General features: G+C 38.3%; 1 protein-coding gene across 1 annotated transcript; it reads left to right on the top strand.

Annotated features, from left to right (window-relative positions):
• The first annotated feature begins 228 nt into the window (after positions 1–228).
• On the top strand, positions 229–12,678 carry LOC107814743 (putative protein phosphatase 2C 22). Its single transcript, XM_075219201.1, has 4 exons — positions 229–577; positions 2,278–2,484; positions 4,824–5,035; positions 11,814–12,678. The coding sequence occupies exons 1-4, from the start codon at positions 434–436 to the stop codon at positions 12,376–12,378; spliced, it is 1,128 nt and encodes a 375-aa protein (XP_075075302.1). The 5' UTR covers positions 229–433; the 3' UTR covers positions 12,379–12,678.
• Positions 12,679–13,763: the final 1,085 nt, after the last annotated feature.

Here is a 13,763-nt window from a genome sequence, read left to right as displayed (position 1 = left end):
TGAACCAAATTTAGGGGTGGTTTAATGTATTCAAACTAATAATTTGAACCAAATTTAGGGGTGGTTTAATGTATTTTTGCCTAGCTTATATCATACATAGTTATATTTTCTACCTGTCAAGTAGTCAACCAAATCACCGCCTTGCTTAAGTTCAGTCCCCACCTCAAAAAACAACGCCTCAGAAATCCCCAATCTTTTCTTCTAAAACAGATCCCAAACCAATTGCATTCTATCCATCCCTAAATCTCTCTGTTTCCTCGCACACCCTACAATTTCCTCTTTTTCCCGCCCGTTAAAACCCTAAAAGAAACCTCTTTAATTTAAATAAAAACCCTAGATTCATCCAAATTGCACCACAGATCCCTAATTTTATAACAAATTTCTACATTGATTCATATATTTTGTTTCCGTACAGTTATGGTTGAGAATCAAAATGGAAGACAGTAAATTGATGTTTGATAATTGCAGAGAAAATGAGAGCTCCAGTAATAGCAAGCCGCCGAATCCTATTGCTGGAGGAGGGCACCGTTTAGTGGCTTCTGCCACCAAGAGGTCCCTTGTTCGACACCCCTCTTTGGTAAATTGTCTACTTTTGCCTTCGCATTTATTGGATTTTTTTAGTTTTTTAGTTTAGTAAACTTGCAGAGTATTAATTATTTACTAGTTGGGATAAAGGCCTTAGTCGTGTCGGTGCACTTTCCTTAGATCCGGTGTTAGAAAAACTTAATTTCTTGAGTATTAGAATGAAATGGGTCTGAATAGAGCCCGTGGCCGAGGGGAGAATTTATACAAGGGGATTCAAAAAATACAACAATGTTTCACTAGGATTTGAACCTATGACCTGAAGCAATTTTGGACCCGCTCAGCCACTACACTAGATTTATTTTTGTCAGGGGATTCAATCATTTATATATAACAAAAGAAACTCATTTTTCTTTGTTAGTGTAGTGTAATTTTACAAAGGAGGGGATTCAATTGAACCCCCTTACTCCTATTTAACTCCGCCCTTGAATAGAGCTTATATAGCCAATCCTAACTAGTTTGGCATTGAGCTGTAGTCGTTATTGTTGTTGTTATAGTAAAGTTTATGCATTTTTTGGAGTGGTTTTAATAGATAATTTGTGTTAGTTGGCTTAGTGCATAAACAAAGCAAAAGAAGTACTCCCTCTGTTTCAATTTATGTGAACTAGTTTGACATTTAAGAAAAAATGAAAACTTTTGAAATTTGTGGTCCTAAACAAGTCAAAAAGGGGTTTAGAGTATTTTTGTGGTTATAAAAGCTTCTCATTAAGGGTGGAATTGGAAGTTTAAGCTAAATAGTTTCCAAATTTAGAAAGGGTTTATTCTTTTTGGAACAGACCCAAAAGGAAATAGGTTCACATAAACTGGAACAGAGGGAGTACTTCTCTATTGTTGTGTTCATTGGATATGTTATTATCATATGATTGCTTATATTTACAAATATTGGACATTTTGTGGTAATCTGACTCTGCTCAATTAAGATAGCGACCAAGTTAGAAAGGTTATCTTTATGTGTTTTAAAGCAATATAAGCTGCTGTGTTCTTTGCAACTATCTCTTCTTGTCATCTGACAGTTTGATTGTCTTATTGGGGAGATGTGTTCCAACCCTGTTTTATGGTTTCATAAGTAATATGTTGAAATTTGGAATTTACATGCATACGTTTTCAATATAACTAAAGAAAAAAAATTGTTTAATGTGATGTTTTCTGGGAATTTTTATGGCTGTGGCGTCATGGTTGGGAGCATTCTGCTGATTTAGTGAAGTGAATGATATTAATCCTTCTTCGATTTGAATAGTATCTACTAGGAGGATGTAGTTTTCTGGTTTTGGCTTCTTCAGTGTTATTATCTTTGAAGAGTATACCACTTCCATTAATTCTTATATGAAACAGTTTTTCTGCCCTTCTAGGGTAGGGGTAAGGCTGCGTACATCCTACCCTACCCAAACCCCACTTGTGGGATTATATTGGGTTGTTGTTGTTGTTGTCTACATGAAAAATCTTAATAGGCTAGTTTTCTGTATTAATAGAAATTTAATATATCAACTATTGGATCAGTATGTTTTGTTTGTCTGTTTGATTAATCATGTTTTTATTTCTGATCTATTTGTAATTTGTTTGGACATTATGATCTGTTACTTTTTATTTTTATATTACTTCGAATTAGTTGCTGGCTGAACTTTCAGCATTTGTATGATCTGTGGTGATTTTGTATCTTCTTGATGTGTATTGAAGTTTTGAGTGGAGATTTACCAGGTGAGAACCAAGTTATCAGATGTTTCTCTTGAACCAAGGGCAGCTACAGGTGATCATGCAACGGAGTACATTCCATTGCTTCGCTCAGGTGCTTGGGCGGACATTGGATCTCGGTCAAGCATGGAAGACGTGTATGTGTGTGCCGACAATTTTATGAGCCACTATCGATCAACTAGTTCTAATGAAGGGAATCGTGCCTTCTATGGGGTAATAATTTTCTCTGCTCTTGCACTCATAATTTCTGAGGAGTGATATTAATTTAACTCCCCATATTTGGGAATAAATTATGTTCTAACTATTCAGCATTTAGCTGTTTACCGTAAAAAATATTATTCTGCATTTGACAGGGCAGGCAATGCCTGTCTCTGCAGTTCCCCTGGTTCCTTGAGCATCCTGCTAATTTTTTGTTATTTACAGTTTTAATTTATATTCAAACCTAGTCATTCAGGCTTATTAGATACCTATATGTTGACTTGACTTGTTTGCATTTGGGCCGAGTTTCTTTATGCATTTGCTTGTAGACTTGACTTGTTTGCATTTGTGCCAAGTTTCTTTATGCATTTGCTTGATATACTTTCAGATCATATTTTCTGAAATGCAATATATGCAGGTCGTCTAGTGCTTCCCTACTGTCCTGCCGCTGTGTGTGTGAGAATTTCAAGAATTATGTCATATTTGTTATGGAAATATTGTTAATTCCTGAGGACTGTAGGACGGCAATTAAATAAGTTATGTTGTTCGAAAAGGGTATATTGTGTGTGTGTGTGTGGGGGGGGGGGGTTAACTTTTATTTGGCTCAAATTGTATGATGAACTTGTTCCGTCCAGTTTTATTTGATAAAGCAGTTACAATTTTAGTTTATTTTGGAAAGCACTTTAGGGGAACTCTACTGATAACTGATAAGAACAAAAAACAAAATCTTGTTGTGGTTTCAGGTTTAATTGAACTTAATAATGCACCATCAGTTGCAGATGAATAAACCTAGGTTGCTAAATTATTAATCACAACTCACAAGTCCAAAGCCAGGGTGTGGGAGTAGCACAAACTTATTTGCCACCAAGAAAGTACATAGAAACTTGATGTTTGTTAGTGTTTACTTAATTCCTGGCACTATTTAGGTAGTAAAACACAAAAAGCTGAATTCGCCTTTGACTTTTAAGTTTTACTTTTACACGTTCATGGCCTATTAGAAGTAGAAGACGCTCTGGTGGGATCTTCACGGACAGAAAATGATTGCAGTTAGTTTAATAATGATCGAATGGCGTTGCTTCTCCGGCCCGAATCGAGGCATCTCGAATTGGTAACAAAGAAATTCATAAGAAAGTGTAACTCATTATGACTTAAAATTAGCTGTGTATGCATTAGCATTACAGAATAAATTGATTTTAGTGGTATATAAGTAGCTCTAGATCCACTCTCTTCAATTCCAGTAGCCGAACTAACAAGGATAGGGTCAAACTCTCAATAACTGAGGCTCATACGAATAGAAATAAAAAAGGGGGGGGGAGCAGCACGAGAAATGGGCTGCTTTGAAGTTTCACGACCAAGTGCTAGATTATTTTGTGCAAATTCCTTTTTTTTTTAATAATAGATTGGTTGGAATGCTTGTAATTTCTTGGTACTTAGTGAGAATTGTGAGATGACAAATAGCTCTTCTCACTCTACATGCATTAAAAATGTTGGAAATTGATGTGTCTCAGAAGAAGTGTATTGATGAAATAAACAGTTAGAAGGGCAGGCCCTACATTTTAAGGTTTTGATGTTATTTTCATCTCGTGGTGAGTTGGGTCTTTTCATAAAGTTTATCTCTCCCAACTCAAAACTGAGGGATATGAAGTAAAGGAAAGTTATGAGGCTTTCTTTGCTTGAGTTTCCATTACAAGATCACTTCTTTTTTCTTTTCTTTTTTTTTTTCCATGTAAAAGGACGAGTTAGAAGTTTCTTCTCATGCTCAAAACTAAGGATATCACTAAAATCATTTCAAGCATTTGCTGTTTAGTGTTTGAAAGCTGAATAGCCTTTTTAGTCACTACGCTGCCACTACTGAGACAATACTGGAGCTGAGTGGTGAAAAGTAGTATCAAGTTGATTACTGTGTTTACAGAGTTGTTTACTTACCCTCTCTGTTTGTTTCATTTCATTATGTTTCCAACGATTGATTGGGATATAACTTGAACTAGTATTTCTTTGGCGCTGGAAGTAATACCAAGAATTGAGTATACTTATGCAAGGCTGAGGGGAAGAGACGTTTCAAATTTGTGGTCTGTGTTAGATATCTCAAATTAATTTCGAGTGCAGACATTTTTTATTTGTTACCAGACTCAAAAAATTGCAGACCTCTTTTATGTTGCATTTTCGAAATGAAACTGAAGAATACTAGGTTCCAAGATCAAGCTTGCTTACAAATTGAAATCTTCTTGTTTTTGGGTAGTTTGTGCATGGATGAAGCATTTAAGACATTTTGCATGTGCACAGATTCATGGTGGATATAGGGGAAAAATACATTAGATGTATAAAACTCTACTTTTTGTTTCTATTAATGCAAGGTTTTTGATGGACATGGAGGAAAGCATGCAGCTGACTTTGCGTGCTACCACTTACCAAGGTTTATTGCGGAGGATGAAGACTTCCCAAGGCAGATTGATAGGGCAATTTCTTCTGCATTCTTGCAAACTGATACTGCCTTCGCAGAAGCCTGCATCTTGGATGCTGATCTTGCTTCTGGTACCACTGCTTTGGCAGCCCTTGTTATTGGAAGGTTCACTTGCTTTCTGTTGAAGAGAACATTTAATCATCTTTTTTGCATTAAAATCATTTGCGGCACTGTTTAGTTTTTGTTGTTTTCATTATTTTTGGCTGGGGTCAGGCAAAATGGATTAAGTCAGGTTCAGGGTAGGTTTGATTTGGAAGCAATTCAATATAACTTGCAGGGGGGGATCCTCTGTTTTTTCAACTAGAACATCTGCACCATTCTCATATTTTTTCTGTTTTTGATCGGTGGATACTTATCTTTTTATAACTCATGTTCTGAGGTAATTTGCAGCTATGTTCAACATATACAATATGTAAGACCTTCCATTCTGAATCGTCTGTGGAAACCTCGCTCACTTCCTTATTGTTCACCCACCGACCTCTTGCGAGTTGGCTAAAACTCATACTAATTTTTGTGGCATTGGAACTTTTGACTGAACATTATGTAAAAGTTCTTTAAATTGGGACTTGTATTTTTATGGTTTAGATACACGACATGTTCCTTCTAACCTGGTAGGGATGAATATGATGAGATGAGCTGAAAATAGTGCCACTAAGCTACCTTTTTGTAATATATCTCGCCAGATGAAGGAACATGTGAGAATAGCTCCGATAAAATACCCCCCACGCGCCCCCACGCGCCCCCACGCGCAGCCAGTTTCCGGCAAGGACAATGCCACGCGCCGGCGCGTGAGTTCAATTTCCGACCACTTTTCAAAAAATTTCTTTTGGACAGCACAATCACTGGGGAATTCCGACCACAACCATACAATCCTTTCTGAATTCCGACAACTTTTATTTTTTCCGGTGGCAGGAACCTTCCAGATTTCTGGTTCTGGTTTTTCCTCTTTCATTTTTGAGTTTTCTAGCTCAATGGGATAACTTCCAAACAACCTTTAACTTTCATAAGCTGAGCAACTGGTTTTAGTACAATATGGGAGACAACAGGATATATTTCAACGCAGGATTCAAATCTTTTGACATCACCAGATGGAACTCCAACAAAGACACATGGTTTGAATGGGTTGAGAGAAGTCGCAACATGATGAGAAGATCATCCATGGGTAGAAAGGCAATGGAATGGATCTGCTTTGCACTTAAAGAAGCCTCGACAGATCAAAACAATCTAGTGAAGAGATGGAAGTACAAGGAGCTAATGACAGAACATTTCTGTACTAGGAAATATAACGCTCATGGAAGATACATGAGTATTCTGTCACTGAAGGGCGAAGGGAGGTCAGTCATAATACTCCCAGAGTTAACTCTGAACTCTGGCTGGAAAGACATAGCAGCTAAGATAGAAAGATTCATTTATCAGACCACCAGGCCGATTTCCATAGCACCACCCAGAAACACTGTGGAAAATCTCCCTTATGCCCAAGTAGTTAAGGAGAGTAAATGGCAGTCCAATACACTTCGAGAGGCAAGGGTCAGCACGAACAATGGGGAAATCTCTGTTATGGAACCTACTGGAGGAGAGGATACAGGCCTACTAAAAAGATGTATTATCGGGTCTTTTGGGAAAGAAATCAATGAGAGACCCACTTTAGCAGACATAAGGCGATGGGCTAGTGCTTCATGGAACAAAGCATACGGAGTAAACATATATGAAATGACAGGAAACATGTTTCTTTTTGAATTTCCAAACAGATTCATGGCAGAGCAGATTGTGCAAGGAGAATGGAGATGGAAAAAATTCAAGCTTCATCTGGAATGGTGGAATCATACTGCCAGTTGCATTCCAAACTCACAAATTGAGGAAACATGCTGGATTAGAGCCATGGGGATTCCTTTACATATATGGTCACAAAAGATCTTCAAAGAAATAGGAGATCTCTGTGGGGGATGGTTAGCTACAGAAGAAGAAACTGATCTCAAAAACCATCTTAAGTGGGCAAGAATCAAAATTGCTGGTGATGGCAGAAAGACTCCCAACGAGGTGGGGATTGAAAGAGATGGTACCAAATTTTTCATCCCAATCTGGGCTGAAAGAAAGACACGGTATGAGCTTAACACTAGTAAAGGAAAGGTAAGTGGACAATTTACACAAGGTTCAACTTCGATGAATCAGAGCAGTAAAGTGTCAAAAGTCAAGCTGAAATCCTATGACCCCGATATGGCTGCACAAGTCATTTTTAATGACCTCTCGTGTGAGATCTCTGAAGATACTGGGCTGAAGCCTTATATCGAGGAAATGGGAGGACCTTCTTACTCGGGGGCAAAAGAGTCCTCTCCAGGGGACCAAACCCTTAATGTGAATCTTGAAAGTATGCAAAAGGAAACAATTACCAGTTGTAGTCAGCCGAAAGGTGGAGCAGTTTTGGCAAGATTGGAACAGAAGGAAAGGGAACAAAGCATAAACTCAAAGATGGGGAATGATCAGGTGGGAAGTTCTTTGGAACATCTAAAGCAACTTAGCTCTATTCAAGAGTGGGAAATCGAGGAGGTGAATCCTATAGCAGTTCAGCAACACATTCCATTACTGGATAAAGACATGGATGCAACAATATGGGTCCACCAAAATATGATCAAATTGGGGAAAATGTTTGGAGTAGATTTTCAAGGACATGAAGAAGAAGCACTGGAGTTGCTAATGCAAATTGACAGCTGCAGACAGGTAAGAAGGGTGGAGACAGAGTTGGAGGTGAAGAAACAAAGATTCAAAGGATCACTGGAATTAAAAGGTTTAACTTCGTTTCGATGTCAAGTTCAAGAGTGATGGAAAAAGGAGTAGGGGAAGAGATCTATCAATCATTTCTATATGATGATCAAAGTAATTTCCTGGAATGTAAGGGGATTAAACGATAAGAAGAAAAGGGAGATAATAAAAAGTCAAGTGCAGAATTGGAGGGCAGACATTATTTGCATGCAAGAAACAAAAGTCGAGGGGGAAGTCGAGGAAATAGTCAGGCAAATATGGGGTGGTAGATGGGTGAGGTATGCATGTTTAGAAGCTAGCGGCACGAGAGGGGGGATTTTGTTGTTATGGGATTGCAGAGTATGGAAAGGGGAGGTGTTACAGACTGGTGCATACACTTTGACGTGCAAGTTTGACGCTCTTCTACAGAATTTTCAATGTCACATAACAGGAGTGTATGCTCCAAATTGTAGAATAGAAAGGAAAAAAGTATGGAGAGAAATTGGTGCAGTGAGGGGTTTGATGGAAGGTCCTTGGGCGGTTTGTGGCGATTTTAACGTTACAAGGTACCCGTCTGAAAAACGGGAATGTTCAAGGAGGTCCAGAGCGATGGTGGAGTTTTCGGATTTTATAGAAGATATGGAGTTGATAGATCTTCGACTTGAAGGAGGAAACTATACTTGGTTCAAAGGGGACAATCATACAGCGGCTTCAAGAATTGATAGATTTTTCATTTTCAGAAGAATGAGATGTAAGGTTCAGGAACATCAAGCAAACTATCCAACAAAGGTTGATTTCGGACCATTCACCTGTGGCTCTAGACTGTGGTGCGTGGGAACAAGCTAAATCATACTTTAAGTTTGAAAATTAGTGGCTGAATGTGGAAGGCTTTGAGGACAGAATTAGAGAGTGGTGGGGATCTTTTGAATTCTCAGGAAGACCTGATTACATTTTAGCTTGCAAGTTAAAAGCTCTCAAGGGCAAGCTAAAAGGATGGAGCAGAAGTTATGAAGGCAATTTGGGACTGCAGAAATCAAAATTGCTAAGTCAACTAGCAGATTTTGAGACAACGCAACAACTAAAAGCGTTGACAGAGGAGGAATCAGTCAGGAAAGCAGCCACTCTAATGGAGATTGAGGTGCAACTCAAGAATGAAGAATTGGCATGGAGACAAAAATCAAGAGCTTTGTGGCTCAAAGAAGGGGATAGGAATACAAAATTTTTCCATCGGACTGCAAATGCACGCAAGAGAAACAACAACATTGACCAAATAATGATTCGACATGAAGTAATGGAGGATCCAGAAAGAATAGAGAACGAGATCATTGAATTCTACAAGGAGCTTTACACAGAACCTGAACAGTGGAGACCAACAGTCAATTTCGAAAATAGTTCAAGCATTTCTGAATCAGAAAGGGAGTCTTTACAGAGTAATTTTGAGGAACAAGAAGTGCTGAGCAGTCTGAAGATGTGTGCAAGTGACAAGGCTCCAGGGCCAGATGGATACACAATGGGTTTTTTCAGAAAGTGTTGGGACATTTTGAAGGAAGATATCATGGCGGCTTTTAACAACTTCCATTCACAGGAGATGTTTGAGAAAAGCTTCAATGCAACATATATAGCTTTGATTCCAAAGAAGACAGGTGCGAAAGAATTGAGAGATTTCAGACCGATCAGTCTGATAGGGAGCTTCTACAAACTGCTCGCAAAAGTCTTAACTGAAAGACTTAAGAGGGTGGTTGGGAAAATTGTCGATGCTCAACAAATGGCGTTCATCAAAGGAAGACAAATAATAGATGCAGTGATGATTGCTAATGAAGCTGTGGACTCAAGAATAAAAAAGAAAGAACCTGGAATCTTATGCAAATTGGATATTCGAGAAGGCCTATGATCATGTGAACTGGAGCTTCCTACTAAGAATGTTAGAACAAATGGGTTTTGGGCAAAAATGGATTAGATGGATGAAATTTTGCATATCTACTGTGAAATTCTCCATTCTTATAAATGGATGTCCGAAAGGTTATTTTCATTCACACAGAGGTCTCAGACAAGGTGATCCTTTATCTCCCTTTCTATTCATCATAACCATGGAAAGATTGAACAACATGATCAAAACGGCTAAAGTCAGTGGATGGGTTAAAGGCTTTGAGGTAAACAGGAGTGAGGCTAACAATCTAGAGATCACACATCTCCAATACGCAGATGATACTCTAGTCTTCTGTGATGCTGAAAAAGATCAACTTAGATTCTTAAGGATCATTTTGGTTTTATTTGAGGGAGTATCAGGATTACACATTAACTGGAGAAAGAGCAATATTTATCCCATTAATGAAGTTAACAACATGGGGCAACTGACTCAGATTTTGGGAGGAGAAGTTGGGTCCCTACCAACTGTCTACCTTGGGATGTCTCTTGGTGCAAGATCCAAATCAAAAGAAATCTGGAATTCAGTCATAGAAAAGTGTGAGAAGAAGTTGTCAAGATGGAAATCGCAGTACCTATCATTGGGGGGTAGGCTAGTTCTAATCAACTCAGTATTAGACTCTCTACCTACTTACATGATGTCTTTGTTCCCAATTCCAGCAGGCATTTTACAGAGATTGGACAAACTCCGAAGAACATTCCTTTGGCAAGGCAATAAGGAGAAAAAGGTCTTCCATTTAGTCAATTGGAAGACGCTAACAATGGATAAAAAACAAGGTGGAATGGGGATAAGGAATTTGAAGAACCAAAGCAAGGCTCTTAGAATTAAATGGTTATGGAAGTACTCTAAAGAACCCGAATCTTTATGGTCCAAAGTGATCAAAGCAAAGTATGATGAAGAAAACAATTGGGTGTCAAAAAAAGTCAGAACATCACATGGAGTAAGTGTGTGGAAATCCATCAGAGAACTTTGGCCAATAATGAAGAATCACTCCTCCATAAGAGTGAACAACGGAAGGAACACATCATTCTGGAATGATAACTGGTTAGGAATTGGAAGCTTAAAGGAAAGTTACCCAGATATGTTCGGTTTAGCACAAAACCAGCATAAGACAGTAGCTGAAATGAGGAGTTGTCAAGGATGGGAAATAGCTCTAAGAAGACAGCTGAATGACTGGGAGATAACAAGATTAACTGACCTCTACAAAGAACTGGAAGCATTTACAGGATTACAGGAAGGGTTGGATTCAATATGGTGGAAGAGGCACAACAGAGGGGTTTACCGAGTGAAGGATGCATATAAGATTTTGAATCATGACAATCAACAGGTAGACACATGGCCTTGGAAACATATATGGAAAACAAAGATTCCATACAAGGTAGCTTGCTTCACTTGGCTACTAGCAAAGGAGGCGGTTTTAACCCAGGATAATCTCATAAAAAGGGGAATATCTCTGTGTTCAAGATGTTTTCTGTGTGGGGAAAATGCAGAAACTGTTAACCATTTGTTTCTACATTGCAAGATTACAGACCAACTATGGAGAATCTTTATTAGTCTTAGGGGTATTTCATGGTCAATGCCATACAGGATTAAAGATGTCATTTATAGCTGGGAAGAAGCTGGAGCTGAAGCAACTAGCAGAGATAGATGGAGGACTGTTCCGACATGTATCTGGTGGACAGTTTGGAGGGAAAGAAACACTAGATGTTTTGAAGACAGAAACAATCCACTGCAGAAGATCAAACTCAATTGTATTCTTCTATTTTGTTTTTGGTGCAAACAGATGTACACAGAAGATACATTGACAATCGTAGACATACTAGGATCCTGCCTGGTTTTAAATTAGAATATCTTCAAATTCTCTCTATGTAAATTTGGTTTTCAGTGCAACCTATGTACTGATTTTTATAATATATACAATAGTTACCAATTCAAAAAAAAAGATGAATTTATTGTACCATTTACATTCAATATTAGATTTCTCTGAGGAAAATGTAATCTAATTTTATCTAAAAGATGTATCTATCACTATGAAAACCATGACTTCTTGTTCATTTGCTGGCACCATTGTCAGTAAATTCTTGGATCTACGCACTATCTCCCCCTCCCCACATGCTTTCACAGCCTAGAGTGAAGAGGATTTACTTTTATCTTATCTTTCTTTTGCTTTCATTGCTGATCCCTAAGCATCTCTTTTCCTTTGATATTTTGCATGGAAAGCAGTTCTCTGGTTGTGGCAAATGCTGGAGACTGCAGAGCTGTACTCTGTCGCCGTGGTAAAGCTATTGAGATGTCGAGGGATCACAAACCAGTTTGTTTGAGGGAAAAAGAACGCATTGAAGCTTCCGGAGGATATGTGGATGACGGTTACCTGAATGGACAACTCAATGTGGCTCGTGCTTTAGGAGATTGGCACCTGGAAGGACTAAAATCAGTTGATGGTGGTCCCCTTAGTGGAGAACCCGAACTTATGAGCACCAGACTTACAGAAGAGGACGAGTTTCTCATAATAGGCTGTGATGGTATATGGGATGTCTTCATGAGCCAAAATGCTGTGGATTTCGCTCGTCGAAGGCTCCAAGAACACAATGATCCAGTGATGTGCAGCAAAGATCTCGTTGACGAGGCTTTGAAAAGAAAGAGCGGGGACAATCTATCAGTGGTTGTGGTGTGTTTTAAGAAGCAGCCACCTCCTAACTTGGTTGCACCACGTGGAAGGGTACATAGGAGCATTTCTGCAGAAGGTTTGAAGGAGTTGCAGAGCTTCTTGGATACCTTGAAAGATTAAGACGATAAATCGTGGTCTTTTTGTTTTATTTTCTTTTAGTTTTTCGGTTGTCGTAGGATTTCTTTTCTTAGGTGTTAAAGATCCCTCCTCCCTTCTTTTCCATGTTCTTTTTCCTCCCTTTGTTGTTTCTCATTCTTGTAGTTTATGCTGAAATGGTTAGATAATGGGAGAGAATAACAAACCAACTGTAACATATGCGGCTCTGTTCTCTGATTACCAACATTTATGTGTTTTAGGTGGTTCTGAACCTTCTTGGTAATCTTGATTTATGCTAATATTTCCATTAAGTTTCTCATTGAAGTCTTGTTAGCAGTATTATCCAATTTAGATGCGGGGTTGCATTCAGCTGGTTACTATGGATTTTTTATGTCTTAACGTTTACATCAAAGCGTTAACTTAATTTCAGCTGTGGTTCGAAAATTTCTCTCGAAGATTCATTTTTGACTTGTAAATTTTTCTTCCATTTCTCCCGTTTAGCTTTGATAATTTTGAATTCTTTGTAATTTCGTATATGTAAACTTAAGATCTCGTTTGAAATAAAGTAAGTAAACACAAGTCTCCATATTTTTTCTTTACAACTAGTATTTGGGCACGTGCGTGTACCATATCAATGAGTAAAAATTGCGGCGCCCCCATTTAACCTATACCCATTTTTTAAAAAACTTTTAACTTGTACCCACTTTTTAACAACTTCAGCCCCCTTTCTCCTCCTTCTCCTCCTCAAAGTTTTATCTTTTCTCTTCTTTCTCAAACTTCTCCATCCCTATCTGCTTCTTCTTATTCCTTTTCGCGGACACCCTCAGCTGTAAAGGTTCTATCTTGATAAGAATAATAATAGTAAAAATATGATTATTCTTCAAGAGAGACAAGATCTCCTTCGTGTATAAGAATAATATTAAATTTTCAATTCTTAGATTCAATGCTCAGAGCATCATGAACATCAACTGGAAGACAAAATCTCGAAGGGAACGAAGAATTCTCACCTGCGAACGAATGGAAAAGTTCATACGTTTTGTATTTCCAACTGCTGCAATTTTCTGCATTTAAGACAAATTATCATACTCCCTACGCACAATAAAAAGCGGAACCTTTGTAAAATTACGGCGACTCAAATGAAATTATAAACAAACAAAAACTTGAAGTTCCCCAGTTACAAAGAAAAAAACTTTAGCTCTAGAGCTGAAGTTCGCCAGTTACAAAACAAAACTTCAGCTCTAGAGCTGAACTTTAGGCCCGGCTACTAGAATGCTGAAGTTTTGCGTGATTGCCTTTGCTACTTCAGCCCCGTATGCTGAAGTTATGATAAAAAATGGGTACGCTTGCAATTTTTTTTGTAAAGCGGACACAAGTTAAAACGTGACACAAAAAACAGGTATAGATGCAAA

Source organism: Nicotiana tabacum, chromosome 8 (assembly GCF_000715075.1).
Source record: "Nicotiana tabacum cultivar K326 chromosome 8, ASM71507v2, whole genome shotgun sequence".
NCBI lineage: Eukaryota > Viridiplantae > Streptophyta > Magnoliopsida > Solanales > Solanaceae > Nicotiana > Nicotiana tabacum.
This window is presented reverse-complemented; position numbering and strand designations above follow the sequence as displayed.